At 37.5% G+C, this 15,489-nt stretch overlaps 1 protein-coding gene across 3 annotated transcripts in view; it reads left to right on the top strand.

The window, feature by feature from the left end:
• Positions 1 to 15,489, top strand: part of ADGRV1 (adhesion G protein-coupled receptor V1) — a 295,859-nt gene that overhangs the window by 78,324 nt on the left and 202,046 nt on the right. For all 3 annotated transcript variants that reach the window (XM_052777368.1, XM_052777366.1, XM_052777369.1), the window contains 14 exons: positions 1,615 to 1,693; positions 2,313 to 2,451; positions 2,971 to 3,112; positions 4,134 to 4,396; positions 5,951 to 6,126; positions 6,835 to 6,959; positions 8,136 to 8,302; positions 8,384 to 8,527; positions 9,003 to 9,110; positions 9,602 to 9,854; positions 10,836 to 10,958; positions 11,164 to 11,386; positions 11,860 to 12,064; positions 13,031 to 13,177. In XM_052777368.1, the coding sequence (XP_052633328.1) occupies positions 1,615 to 1,693; positions 2,313 to 2,451; positions 2,971 to 3,112; positions 4,134 to 4,396; positions 5,951 to 6,126; positions 6,835 to 6,959; positions 8,136 to 8,302; positions 8,384 to 8,527; positions 9,003 to 9,110; positions 9,602 to 9,854; positions 10,836 to 10,958; positions 11,164 to 11,386; positions 11,860 to 12,064; positions 13,031 to 13,177 (2,294 nt within the window). The remainder of the gene's footprint in view (positions 1 to 1,614; positions 1,694 to 2,312; positions 2,452 to 2,970; positions 3,113 to 4,133; positions 4,397 to 5,950; positions 6,127 to 6,834; positions 6,960 to 8,135; positions 8,303 to 8,383; positions 8,528 to 9,002; positions 9,111 to 9,601; positions 9,855 to 10,835; positions 10,959 to 11,163; positions 11,387 to 11,859; positions 12,065 to 13,030; positions 13,178 to 15,489) is intronic.

Genomic DNA, 15,489 nt, shown 5'->3' with positions numbered 1-15,489 from the left:
GTCTAATACCAAAAGAGATGGGTGTTCTGCACATGATACAGGCATGTGCAGTCAATACTACACATCCGTAGTATATTGCATTTGCTGTTCCTATCATGGCCATGTGCCTGCAATATGTGGAGTGAGTCTGGTATGTCTGTGATGTAGAGTTGAACACACTGAACTCAGGTGACCTTTATTTCTGATCTGAGGCTTCACTGATAAGAAGCAGAAACAGCAACCATAAAGACAGTTCTGTTGTTTTCTCCATGCTCCTCTTGCTCCCATCTTCTAGAAAAGGTTGAAGAAAGACCCTGACTCAAATACAAAAGGGCAAGGAATTAAAAAAAAAAGGAAAATTATCAACAGCTGAGAATGGTGAAAGAAAGAGGAGTAAACTTAATGGATACAAGAAACTGCTAAGCTGTGGGAGGGGGGCAGGGGGACATCAGGGGAGGTGAAGGATGCCAGACATGAAATAAGAGGTCTGATGTTGAAAGCCAAGTATTACAGATCCTAGGTGAACTGATCTGACTATGACAGGACAAGGGAAAATGCGGGTTAGGAGTGAAGCTGAAAGGTCTGTAATTGCTAGCACTCCCTCCAGATTTCTAAACATCAATAACATTTCTGCTGTTTGTGTAGAGGTTTTGCAGCTACTGCTGTTCTTCATCATTACCTCATAGTGACAGGTTTGGATTCATGGCAATGACCTTTCACTTTTATTCAGTTTTATCTGAATAGATAGAAATCTTTCCTAGGGATCTAACTATAGTATGTTTACTACGGATTCAGTGGAGTCAGTTTGGTTGTAGAAACTGTCATTCTTTTCTTCATTTCTTTTTCAGTCTTATTAAAAGTAAGTTGCAGTAAATTAAGGTAGTCATGCGGTGCTGTTGTCTGAACAAATCAAGGCACTATTTTCTCAGAATTAAGTTCTGACTGTCAAGTTCTGGTCCCTGAAATTAGTGGACATTTCTGGCTTTGATCTATTATTCAGTATTTTCACAGTGCAATACATACAACAATCTTTCAGAGTTATTGTGAAGGTACATATGTATTAATGGAGCCATAGAATGTTACAGTACATAAACAGCCTACAAAGAAATTAATAATTCTGTATTTGTAGCAGAATCTGAGGTGTGTGCCAGTAAGGTTTATGATCAGGCACTGAAACATGAATAGGAAATGAAATACTGCATCATTTATTATTCTTTCTTACTCATTTTCCCTCCCGTATTCAAAATGGCACAGTCTGCAAAAATGTTGCATGTCATCATAATAAACACACACAATGCAGACAAATTAAGATTCCATGACAAATCTTGCTTTTTGTATTTCCTAATTTTTCTGTGTTGTTTTTTGCTTTCTGAATTTTCTTTAGTCTTTTCTGTATGCATTATTAATTCAAGATACTGTGTTGCGGTTCTAACAGTAAGGTAGTAAGGACAGATTTTCTTTGAGCCTTTCCAATTATCTTGCCCACTACCATTTTCTCCTCCACATTTTGGAAACAGAAAATTATGTATTTCTTCTACAAAAATAGTAGAGATTTAAGAAATGCTTCTATTATTCTTGAAAATCATGAAAATGTACTTTATTGTTCTTTCATTTTTGTCCTGTTTTCCATTTTAGATGTGGAAGGTTTAGCTTCTCAAATTATTATTGATGCTAGTGATGGAGTAAGCGGAGTAATTGAATGGAAAACTACCAAGTAAGTCTTGTCTCCTTGAAGAACTCACTGTGTCAGTGATTGGGGTTGCCAGATTATTTTCATTTTCAGTTAACAGTAAAACTCCTATTAAAAATAGGGCCAGATCTTTGAGATGGAAAAGCATCATTCCATTCAATTCAGTAGAACTGGAAAGTGTTAAAATAATTCCCACACTGAAACCCAACATTTCCAATATGTTTACTCAGAAATCTTTTGCTACCATGTACTTAACTTTCACTGCTGTCCTTTTATATTGTGAACTTCCCTCACTCCCCCAGCCTCTACACCCATGTAACGATACACACTCACATCTCCCAGATCTTTTTCTCTGACTAACTTCCAGGCGCTAGGAAGAAGGCATCCATGAACATAGACGGGCTTAATCTGCCACTCATAACCAGGAAAAAAGCACAATGCCATATAGCTTAATTCCATTTAGATAAGAAACAAAGGTAAAAAGGTTGTATTAGACCATTGTAATGATGCTGATACTGTGATGATACCTTTTTCTTATAAAGCAGAGGGAATGATTTGAAGTGAAAGTATAACAACTATCTATATCTTATTCAAAAGAACATGCTCAGTGAGCACTGAGAATTTTTCTTGCTTTTTGTTTTAGGTTTGAAGTTAATGAATCTCATGGGAATCTGACAATAATGGCATACCGAAACAGAGGTTCATATGGCAACGTGTCTGTATTTTTTTATGCCCAAAATTTGGAGGCACAGCTGGGTTTGGATTTTAATGTGACCTCAAGGGTAAGAAGCAAATCTAAATCTACTACTTTTCATTCCTTCAGCTTCCTCAGAACATTGTCTTCTTGTCTATTCTTCAGAATGATCAGTAGTGCAGCTAGATTTTTTCAACTTGTTTCAATTGCTTTGGTCATCTGAATAGAATGAGATGAAATTAGTCTTCGTATTTTACTGTTTCTTTCTTTTAAAATACCGAAGTATTTTTAAATACAAGACACACTGTAAACTTTCAAACATCTATCTCAATAGAGTTTTGCTTAGAAAAGAGCGTATAAGATTTCATACAAGGTTTCATATTTTTTACAACAGACCTGTCAAAGTAAATTGCTCTTGCTTGTCCTCATTCTACAATGTGCTGAACTTTTTTACTGCTGTTTCAATCAATTTATAAGGGACATAGAGATTCTAGCTCTTCTTGCCTCCTTTTCCTTTCTATTTAAGACAATTGTTTCCCTTAGTTGAAAAATTCTGTGTTTATTAACAGCTGTTAAGTATTCAATGATTTCTGTGTTTCAATGCTAGACTCTCTTTTTTGCTGATGGAGAAAGGAATAAATCTGTTGTTGTTACAATTTTTGATGATGATATTCCTGAAGGTGATGAGAAATTCCAGTTAATATTAACAAATCCCTCTCTGGGGCTGGAATTAGGAGAGAACACAACAGGTAAAACTTAGTTTTAACATTCTTGTTCTTTGGAATTGTATGGCAGTCATTTTAATTTCATTCTTCTGCATAATCATATTTCAGAAAACACCATTGCCCCGTGTCCTGGTTTCGGCTGGGATAGAGTTAATTTTCTTCCTAGTAGCTGGTATAGTGTTATGTTTTGGGTTCAGTATGAGAAGAATGTTGATAACACACTGATGTTTTCAGTCGTTGCTAAGTAGTGTTTAGACGTAAGTCAAGGATTTTTCAGCTTCTCATGCCCAGCCAGCAAGAAGGCTGGAGGGGCACAGGAGGTTGGGAGGGGTCAGAGCCAGGGCAGCTGACCCAAACTGGCCAAAGGGGTATTCCATACCATGTGACGTCATGCCCAGTATATAAAGTAGGGGGAGCTGGCCTGGGGGGATGGGTGCTTGGGAGCTAACTGGGCATTGGTCAGCAAGTGGTGAGCAATTGCATTGTGCATCACTTGTATATTCCAGTCCTTTTATTATTAGTATTGCCATTTTATTGTTGTTATTATTATCATTATTGGTTTCTTCCTTTCTGTTCTACTGAACTGTTCTTATCTCAGCCAACGAGTTTCACCTTTTTCCTTCCAATTCTCTCCCCAATCCCGCTGAAAGGAGGGGGAGTGAGTGAGCAGCTGTGTGGTGCTTAGTTGCTGGCTGGGGTTAAACCATGACACCCTGCTATGGTAGATCTTTATACTCCTTTGGAAAGTTCTTAAACATCCCTATGAAGTCTATGCAATTAACAAGACAATATGTAAAATAAGGAATCAAAAAGTGTGAAAGTGAGCTTTTTAGTAAGAGAGTCTAGATTCTTCCTGCCTAGAAATCTTCCTAGATAAAGTAAAATACTTACATATTCTTTTCAAGTATTATCATGGACATAAAAGCATTATATATACACTAAAGGAAGAATGGATTTGTGTTTGTATGTATTTTATTTGTATATATGTACAATTATATTTTACTATATTAATTAAAGAATATTTCCATTATTTATTTCTCAAAAGCCACAATTACTATACTTGCCAGTGATGATGGCCATGGAGTTTTGTCATTCAATAACAGCGATCACTTCTTCCTAAGAGAGCAAACGGCTCTCCATTTGATGGAAAGTGTTGCAGTATTAAGTATTATTAGAGAACCTCCTCAGGGAATATTTGGTACCGTGACTGTTCAATATCTTGTAAGTGAAATTAATTCTTCAGAGGCATCAGTGGATTTGACCCCTTCTCAAGGATATATTGTGCTGGAAGAGGGAGTCAGATTCAAGGTAATATGATTGTTATTACCAGAGAAGTGAAGAAAGCTTTTTTGAAATTGTTGGAAAGATTTCAGAAATGTCTGTGTTTTTTCTTGTATTTATTTGTTTCTTATGTTTTCCTTCATTCTCAGAGCAATTTGAGTCATGGCAGTGGGAGTGCCTAAACATTAAATGTGCTCTTCTGTAGATATTCCTCTCTTTGTAATAGTTGAGGTAAACTGAAAACAATATAATGGGTATATAGTGTTTATGTATGCACAGGAACATTTCTTCGTATGTGTTCAGCATGTAGCTGAAACACAAACTTTGAAATTATGTGATAATTTACAAGTGTAAATAGTTAAGGTTGAAGTAAAAATCCCATTCTGTAACGTGATACTTAGGTGGGTCTAAACTGAACAGGGTATGCTACAGCAAATACAAAAAGTGAACAGGTCTCAATGTCCTAGGAATAGAAAATAACTTATTCTTCTGGGAGTATTAAGCTCACTGCCTCTGTACCGTCCCCACAAGAATGTCAGCTAGAAAAAGAGCTAGCTTATGTTTGTGAAATCCTGACCCTGCTGAAGTTTAATGGCAGTTTGGTTTTTGTATTTTATTTTACTTTGTCAGTGAAGCTAGGGTCAGTAACAGGTTAGCACATTATGGCTGGTGGGGTAGAATCTGAAACAAACCTTTCTGGAAACATATAAATGCATTTGGAACTGCAGTGCTGGCCAGTGCAGCAGATCTGTGGGAAGTCAAAGACTTCTTTAAACAGTCTCTAAATATGGTTTATTGCAGAAGTAAATAGGGATCTAAAAGGTTGTAAGCTTCAGTTTAGTTCCAGATCAATTATTACTAACTTTTTTTTTCTGTAGCAAAGCTATGCATACCTCTTTAACTTTTGTTTGGGTAGTGGGAAGGATGACAATGAGCACCAAATGATAGTGAAAACACCTACCTATTTCTAGATAATTCTCTGCTAATTTGAGACCACCTTGAGAGGATCCTATTCTTATCCGCAGTGGTGCAGTAGAGGGAAAGAAACACCAAGAAGAGAGAGAGCGCATTTAAACATCCCTCTATTCTTGCCTTTTTTCCTTCTTTCTTCCCAGCACCATTAGTGGAATTACCCTGTTGCCCAGGAGCTAGTTTAGTTGCCAACTAAAGTAAATTAAAACCAACTTGACTGAGCTGCGTTAGGGGATCAGGTTGCTGTACAGGGACTATGAATTACCAAAGAATGTGTGGAATAAGTAGAGAACTGAAGTATGAAAAAAAGGATCAAAACCTATTACATTTCAGAGGGTCTTAGGATGAGAGGAGAAAAAAGGAGAAGAAAAAAAAAAAATTAGATATGCTCATTTTAGTGTTGCACCAATGGAGGTCACCAGAGGGATGACTTTAGAACCTCAGCCTGAACCATCCTTGCCTCACTTCTGCCCTCTCCGGTTTCAAGAGCTGCTATTCTCCTGCTGTGCTATCCAAAGGCGTACAGTAAAAGAGTAGCGTGGTCTGATAGGGTAGTGTCATCATTAGCTGTCAAGTCTCAACAGCTTTCTATGCTTGTTTTCTTGTCAGACGCTGCATATTTCTGCAATACTGGATGAAGAACCAGAAATGGATGAGCACTTTATTGTCACCCTGTTCAATCCAACTGGAGGAGCCAGACTAGGCACAAGAATACAAACTATGATTACAGTATTACAGAACCAGGCTCCACTAGGGCTTTTCAGCATCTATCCAGTTACAAATAGGTACTAAACACTGATTCAGTTAAAGGGAGGTTTTTCATATTCAATAGAGATGGTATCTCTCTACAATTTTTTTCTTGACAAATCCCTTTAAAGAAATTCAGCAATCCAATTGTAAAACATCTGTAATTTTGAAAAGTACACTATCTGACAAATACTATTACTGCCATACAAAAGAACAGAAAAACACTTAAAATGGACTATTCATCATTAAAAATTTCAATTTCTCTATGGATTTTTTCATAAAACAGTACTTCATTAGTTCCTAAATACTCCACTAAGAGTAATCCATGTTAAGAGCTCCAAACCTCAGATCAGTGCCCAGGGAGTCATACGTTTTTTAATTTATTTTTGTTTTTAAGCTTGTGTAAAATACACTTTCACTCCAGGCTGTTTTTCAGAAGCAAATGAACCATATGGAATGACATTTTCAAAAATCATTCAGCTTAAAGCTTACAGCTGGTGTGTTAAATTTCAGTCTGGTTTAAGATTTTGTTGAATTTCCTATGATTTTCCCAAGGTGTTGTCGTAAGAAATATTGGACAACCTACATTAATGTAGTTATCAGTCCATCAGATAGCAAAACCAGTTATTAATATTTTCTTTTTATTTCTCTTGTATATTCTGCACTGGAATTGTACTGTAAGAATCTTATTCGTATACAATAAAAATAATACATTTTTTCTTTATTTTCACAATTCTCACATTCAGGACAAATTTCCTCATAATTGAAGAAGCTAACACTACAGTTTATTTGAAAGTTTCAAGGACTAACGGGCTCAACGTGTCTGTGAGTGTTGAGTGGGAGACATTGTCGGATACTGCATTTGGCATAAGTACGTTCACTTTATCAAGAGCATCCACGGCTTTTGTCAGAGTGGAGGTAGCAAGAGACTAGCCAAACATATAGGAGATGTAACTTTGGAATGTAAATGCAAATATTCAGACTTGATCACATTAATTAATATTTTTCTGAGCATGTCAAAATTCATTAGATAAAAGAGCTTAGCTGCTTAAGAGTCACCTTGTCATCAGCTACTTCTGCCAGAGTTTCGATAATCTGTATTGCTTTCCTTGCTGCTTATATGAACATTGTTGTCACTAGACTTTTGTTTAATAAAATCTGTTCTTTACTACTAGTAACTTTGGATTTTTCTAACATGGTATAAGAGACACACTTTATATAAACCTGACATAGCCTTAGCCTGAAAAAATGCCACCACACATGTTGTATCATATCTCCCAGTGTGCCTACTGAGATGCTTTTGTGGGAGTCTCAGGATGTAATTTCATGAACACTTTAATCTGGTCCAAGTCAGCACTGCCATTGAAAGAAGCCATCCTTCCATCTCTGCCTACTTGTTCCCATTTCCATGCTAAGCATTTTTTGTTCTGGTACTGATACATGTATAGCTGCTTACTAATCCAGACTGAAACTAAGGCGGCAAAACATGAAATATCTGATTTTGAACATGGATGAATACCCTCTCTGGCTCAACAGCTGGTCTAACCTATGTGTGGGATTGGGAATTTAGCTCTTGGACTTTAGTTCTGACAATGCAGTGCTTTTTCCTGTAAGCCAATCAAACAGCTTAGGCAGTTTAAGAATCTTAGTGCCATGACTGCTTGTTGTGATGGGGGAGAGAAGAAGGACAAACACATACATTTTGTAGTTTCTTTGTCACTTTTTTCACTACTTGCTATCTAGCTAATTTGCTCAATAGCTAAATTCCAAACTGAATTGTTCTGAATCAGACTCAAATTGCCTGTGCATCTTCCATGTGCAATTGTAATATATGAAGAATACATTTATTGCTTAACTCTCATTACATCCTCAGTACTGTAACATTTCTGTGCATTTACACTTTTACCAACTATTTAGAGACAACTTCAGCATTTCTGATACTAGATCTGGTTTTGGCAAGCAAATCATGAAAATGATTTCAATGCCATGAAAATGGCATTGAAAAAGACCTCAAGAATAAATAGTATTTTCTTTTACTATATTGCAGGAGGTAGTATCAGTGTCCTGTCTGTCTTGCAAAGTTTTGTGGAAGAGTCAGTGTCTAGCTGGTGTTTCTTTACATCGGGAGAAATCCTGTATGGTATTCTGTTGCGTATGCCTCCAGCTACGTTTTCTACTGTCTACCAATGGAAGGGAGTTTTTGTTCCTGTCGAGGTAAATATTTGCTTGCAAACAACAAGCATGCTACTTAATAAAGAATTTAAGTCTCAGTTTTAATTTTTATTCCTCCCTCAGAATTTCAGTATGTGGAATCCTAAGAGCTGTGTGTCTTTCCAAATCCGTGCCTCTCCCTACCTTGTGATTACTCATGGGGGAGCCAGGCAGGGAGCTTCCAACAACAGTGTGTATGCATTCATGCCTGGACACAGACTGTTGAAGGTAAATCTGTTTTACTTACAAAATCATAAAATAATGGGGTTGGAAAGGACCTCGGGAGGCCCTTCAGTCCAGCCATGTTTTAGAAAAAAGCACTCTGTGCTCAGCTAGTTTGGGGCCCTAACACTCTGCATGACTTCAGTGATTTAAGTATTTACAGCTGTTTGTCTACTGTGTTTTTATACTTATATTTTGGGGGGTGGGGAAAATAACCTAGGAAGCGAGGAAAGAGATTGTGGAGCAATCAAGTCATAAAACATTCTCTGAAAAATGTGTGCTAAGTTATATTAATTTTGTAAATTAACCCCACGTATGTAGACATATTTTGAAAATTGTAAAATTACATATATGTAATTTTATGTATTTTATATATAGTTTTATATGTAATTTTGCAAATTTTAAAAGTAAGTGTATATATGGATAAACTTGTCACTTGAAGTGACTTCCAAACACCATTTTTGTCATATTTCCCTCACAGATACAGACACTTTCTATTCTGGATACCAGGCATGTGAAACATTTTGCTGTGGATGAAGAAGACTATTTGATTTTTGTGAGTCACACAACCAGTTCCAGTTCTATTCAGGTTAGAATACACTTGTCTTTCCTGGCTTTGATGTGGCTAGGGTAGTTTCGTTAGTTTTGAGTTTGAAATATGAAGGATAAAAAAACTGTAAGTATATTTTTCTGAAAAATTACTTACATTTCTATTACAGATTTATAAGACTTAAAATTCTGGGCTTGTTTAAATGTAGCAATACTCTCTACTTTAACATATAATTTACATTTGGTTTGATTTTATTGCTAGTGTTATTTCTGTTTTGAAATCTAGCATGTTAAACACCTATAAGAACAGTAACAGCTTCTGACCATAAACCTATTAATCTGAAGAACAGGCACAGCTGCTTGCAGCAAGATAGTTACTTACCAGTGTGCTTCTGCCTTAATGTAGGGTCCACCTTAGAAATGAGGAATTCAGTTCACTATATTCCCAGGTTTTCATCATGACACTTAATTTGTCTTCTCTTGGTGCTAATCACAAATTTATAATGAAAAAAGTATTTTATATTTCCACAGGTTTTCCAGTGGAATAAAGATATATTTGTGCTGCATCATCAACTTCCACTTTACAGAGCTCTGAACATAGCCTTGTTTCCTAGAGGAGGCATTATGTACCTATTAGTTTCTTTATCAAATACCAGCCAGAACATTCTCTTGTACCAGTGGTTGAATAATGAGTTTAGGAATCTTCATCAATTACCAGCAAAAGAAATAAAACATATGGAGGCCTGGATTTCTGGATCTGATATCTATTTAATTGTTGCAAAAGGTATTTAGCAGAAGCTGAACACTGAGTTTGCTAAGTATATGCTGGCTTGTTTGGTAGCAAAGGCATTTGGGGTGAAGGAGTTTAGATGGGGATTAAAGTATTACTGGGGAGTGACAATTCACTGATAAGCATTTTATCAAAGAAATCTCTGGTTTGTCCCTCAGAAAATAAAAGCATTGTGTTTGTTCTCAAATACTTATGAAACTAATGAAATATTTTCCCAAGAACGATAGGAAATAACAACTATTCATCTAGCTGCTGATTGCACCCTTTCTAAGCTTTTCTGAGCTTTGTGATATGCAAAGATCATTGGTCAGCAAAGCACATGTGTTTTTTATTACAAGTATGACATTTTAGGCATTGTTTTATGACTGCATCCCTATGCCTATTGAAAAGTTTATGTTGAAGTCGATAGGTTTCTTTGCAATTGGCTGTTGTCTACTGGCAATCTTAGTGTCCTTATATGTGAATGTGTGCAGAAAAGCCCTTAAATGATGTCAGTGGATGAATCATCCCATGGAGATCAGTCATACTATGGAGTTATAGAATAATAGAATCATTTAGGTTGGAAAGGACCTTTAAGACCATTAAGTCCAACCGTCAACCATGCCCACTAAACCATGTTCTGAAGTGCCTTGTCTACGCGCTTTTTGAATACCTCCAGGGATGGTGACTGCACCACTTCCCTGGGCAGCCTGTTCCAATACCTGACAACCCTTTCAGTAAAGAAATTTTTCCTAATATCCAATCTAAACCTCCCCTGCCACAACTTGAGGCCATTTCCTCTCATCCTATCACCAGCCATCTGACAGAAGAGACCAGCACCCACCTAGTAAAGCACCAAGTAAAAAGGAAAATGTGATAATTATTCTCACTTCGTAATTAAAGCTGCCAAACTCTGCCTTTTGAATGGCCACCAGTGTGCGATTTAGCTAACAGGCAGCAAAATAATGTAAGTTTTGTCATTTTGCTCCTTTGCAGAATCTGGAAATTCTTCTGAAATTTTCATCTGGGAGACAGGGCAGTCTACCTTTAGACACTTTCAATCTCTTCCAGTCTGCTCTGTAAGAAACATCCATGTTTTTGTGCCTCCTTCAGGTTTAGGTAAGACTTAAATGAAAATATTTGTTCAAGTCCTAATTTGTAATGCTGGAATTGCAGAAATATGTGTGCTTATTTTTTTGTATTATTTTTCAGACTTTAAAAGTTACTATAATCATTGTACTACCAATGGCATTTCTGGCATTACAAGGAGAACTTTTAAATATATCGCTGAATATTTCTTTTTTCTCCTCCTTGCTCAATGCAGTTCACATCCTTCTATCTGGTAAGGACACAACAACACTGTATTCTTGGAACTCAGAAGGGAACCAGTTCTCTGTAATGCTGGAAGGCCCATATGTGGATCATATCACTTCAGCTACTGCAAGGTCTCTGAATTCCAGCAAGAGCTTGATTGCTTTGTCCGTAGAGTCCAACTCCCACATTTATGAGCTGACCACTATCTCCAACCAGTCAGATTTTATACCTAGGTAGGTTTTTTTGTTTTATATAATTTTCTCCTAGCTCTTGCATTTCTTTTTCTGTGATACTGTTTTTGTTACAGTAGAGAGCGTTCTATACTTCTGAATGTGGTGTGCTTATTAACACTAACGAGAATTTTTCACAGGTGGATTTAAGATAACCTGAAGTCAAAGAGCCTCACAACTGGCTTTAAAACATGGCAAGAAAGGACTTGCAGTTATGACTTGATTTTTGTAAAGCTTTTGTTTAGGATAAATTAAATTACTTTCATAATTAATTTGTTACTCTATGATCTATTGTAATTAAAAAAACCCCAAACCAACAGAAAACCCACAACCTTTAAACCTTAATTACTTCCTCAGGAATATAAACAATAATTTCACCTCCAAAAATGCTCGTTAAATTTACAGCAGTGCTTTCAAAGTTCATTAATCAGCTATCCTCAGTTTATAATTATTTGATGTGTGTGTTTTTATGCTAGTTCAGGTGAATTGATATTTGAGCCTGGGGACATGGAAGCTGTGATAGCAGTCAATGTCCTGGATGACATCATCCCAGAGGAGGAAGAATGCTTCAAAGTGTGGTTGAAAAACCCTAAGGGAGGTGCAGAGATTGGTGTTCATCATTTTGTTAACATAATTATTCCTTCCAATGACAATGCCTACGGAGTCATTGCATTTGCTCAGGTAAAACTTCTAAGGTAAATCATTAAAATATGTATATATAATTTCTGAGGAATGGAACAAAAATGTACGAAAACTGTAGACTGGAGCATGTGACAGGAGAGTTAGAAGCTTTTTAACATCCATTCAGCATTGCTGTGTGATTACATAGAACACAAGGTGGTAGAAAATCAGTTCCACACTCTGTCCCTTTTGTGAGATGTTTATAATCCCCTTAAATTTAGATTAACACATTAGTTTACCAGCTTGGTTTTGCAACATCCTAAAAATTCAGTTTTCAGATGGCATTTATGATATCACCATAGAGTTGTTACTGGTTGGTTAATCAAGGGAATTAAGTAAACAAGTCTGAAGATCCTTTTCCCCTGAAAAAGATGCTATTTGGGTTACATCACAAGATGAACCGGTCTGCCAGAACAGAATAATTTCTTTGGAAAAAATGTCAGACTGAAGGTATTATTTGGAGTGGTTAATTCTTAAATCATCAAACACTGTAGAAGTTATCTAGACAGCTATATAGTAAAAGCATACTGAAGATATAAAACACAGAAGAGTCATTACTAAATGAAACATTGCATCTGGACTTGTGTGAGGAGGGTGAATAACAGTAAAGTAACAGCAGTAAAACTATGTCTCTCTTGAAGGTCCACTTGTTTTGTTATCTGCTTCATACAATTTGGACATACAATAATGTACTAAAAAAAACCCAACAAAAAACATTGGGTTTTTTGCCTTAGGATAAAGAGGCCTGACATTTTAAATTCTTACATCCATGAAATCTGGGAGTATTGAGTACCTCTGAAAATTAGGACATATAAATTTAATCAATGAACATGTATTTAGCTACTTAATAGTAGATTAACTTATTGATGCCCAATATCACTGTCCCCTGTTGAATACCCAGATCCCTGAAGAAACTTTTCTTTATAAGAAAATAATATTATGGTTCTGGTGCTTTATATTTTCCAGAGTTCTTTATTTAAGCAAGTTGAAGAAATGGAACAGGACAGCTTAATCACCTTGAATATTGAACGTTTAATAGGAACATATGGACGAGTTACAGTAGAGTGGATTGCTAATGGGAGCATAAGTGATGTATTTCCAGCTTCAGGAATGGTATGTAATCACATCAGTGATATTAGAGAAGCACTGACTGTTCTGTTTCAGACAATAGGTGCAGATGTACTGAGGGAGAAGTATAGTGCATGTTAGATTGCCCCACTCTTCTGTTAATTCCTGCTTCCTGGTCCTTTCCTCTGATTCTGGCAGTTTGCACTTCTGGCTGGCACATAATACCACAGCATCACTCTTGCTCTTCTAGAACCAGATAGTGCAATGCTGTCCAGGCACTAGAAATGTGTATCTGTAGTATCCTGTTCCCATCTTCCTTTTTTCCTGCTGCAAGACCCAGCTACAGTGTCAAATCATTTGCATAGGTGGGAATCTGGGAGTGTTTGCTTTTCGTCCTGACCTTGCCAATGCAAGTGAGAGCTTCAGTGGCCCAGGAGAATATGACAAATCCCAGTTTTGTCTGTTTCTGAGACTGTTTAGGTTTCCAGCTGTGTTAAACCCCAGTGTTTCCTGCTAGCCAAAGCTCTTGGTATGCCTTAGGACAGACAGACGCCTGGTTCTTTAAGTCAAGGGCCTCCACCTCGTGGCCATCTGTAGAAGACACAATGGGCTTTGAGGCTGTAGAGCTGCAGCACGAGCCACAGCTGAGGGAAGAAAGGGCCAAAAGACTGTAGAAATAAACTTTACACCTGGAAATAATGGGTCTGAGGTAAGAGAGACAAATCAACAGAAGGGAAATCAAGGATGCCAAAACAGCCATACTGAAATTATTAAGGTACTCCCTGAGCGTTCCAGATGTATGCTACATGATTTCCCTGCACATGTTTGCAGGTAGGAAGAGACAGAAAGGTAAAGTAAAGGTATAATATTGTTCGCTGGAAATTTCTGTTTATCCTTCAGCGTAGGTGTAGCCTAAGTCTTTATAGATGCATCTTCCTTGTTGAGAGAGACCTAATCAAGTGTCTGGCCCTTTGAATTTAAAAATAAGAAGAATATAGATAGACAAAGTATTTCTCAATCATTTTATCTGGGGGAAAAAAAAATCAACAAAACTGTTGACTGGACATTTCTTCAATTGGCAGTGATTTTAATAAATATTATATGTTCATCATTCTTTTGACATATTTATATGTGGTGGCTTGATCTTGGCTGCCAACCCCCCCCAAGTTGCTCTCTTACTCCCCCTCCTCAGCAAGACAGGGTAGAAAATAAGGTGAAAATTGTGAGATAAAGGCAGTTTAATAAGAAAAGCAAAAGCTGTGCATGGAAGCAAAGCGAAAAGTGGAATTTATTCAGTACTTCCCATCAGCAGACAGATGTCCAGCCTCTTCCTGGGAAGCAGATCCTCATTACATGTAGCAGTTGCTTTGGAAGACAAATGTCATAACCACAAATAGTCATTTCTGTGTGTGTCCTCTCTACCTCCTTACCCTCAGCTTTTATTGCTGAGTGTGATAGATACTATGTGGTATGGAATATCCCTCTGGTGAGTTTGGGTTAGCTATCCTGGCTCTGTCCCCATCTAACCCCTTGCCCAATCCCAACCTACAACACTGTGAGTGCACTGCTCAGCAGTAGCCAAAATGTTGCTGTGTTATCAATGCCATTTCAGCCACAAATCCAAACACAGTCCTATACGGGCTGCTGTGGGGAAAGTTAACTCCAGCCCAGCCAGACCCAGTACGTTGCTGAAGAAAGGATGCTGAGCTGTCAGCAGTTTACTGATTCTGCTTCTTTTTAATCATTGAGAGGGTCTTAAGTGTGTTATGCAAGAAACCTCAGTGAAGACAGGTAATTTTGAATAATTTGAAAGGTATATAACAAAGGACAGTAAGTTGAACATGAGCCAGCTATGTGTGCATACTGGTCTGAGGCAGAGCATTGCCAGCAGGTTGAGGGAGGTGATCCCTCCCCTGTACTCAGCACTGGTGAGACACATCTGGAGAGCTGGGTCTAGTTCTGTGCTCCCCAGTACAAGAGACATGGACATATTGGAGTGAGTCCAGCAAAGGGCCATGAACATGATGAAGGGATTGGAGCATCTGACAGATGGAAGGAGGCTCAGGGATAATCTTACGACTGTGTATAAATACGTGGGGTCAAGAGTAAAGAAGATGGAGGCAGATGCTTCTTGGCCGTGTCCTGTGCCAGCAATGGACACAATACAGGAAATTCCATTTAAAAATGAGTAAAAAAACTTTACTGTAAGGGTGGTGAAACACTGGATCAGGTTACCCAGAGAGATTGTGAAGTCTCTGTCCTTGGAGATATTCAAAACCTGGCTGGACATGGCCTTGAGCAGCCTGCTGTGGTTGAATCTGTTCGTAGCAGGGACAGTTGGACTAGGTGATCTCCAG

The sequence above is a fragment of the Harpia harpyja genome, chromosome Z, assembly GCF_026419915.1.
Source record: "Harpia harpyja isolate bHarHar1 chromosome Z, bHarHar1 primary haplotype, whole genome shotgun sequence".
NCBI classification, from domain to species: Eukaryota; Metazoa; Chordata; class Aves; order Accipitriformes; family Accipitridae; genus Harpia; species Harpia harpyja.
The sequence above is the reverse complement of the archived record's forward strand: the minus strand, read 5'-3'. Positions and strand labels throughout refer to the sequence as shown.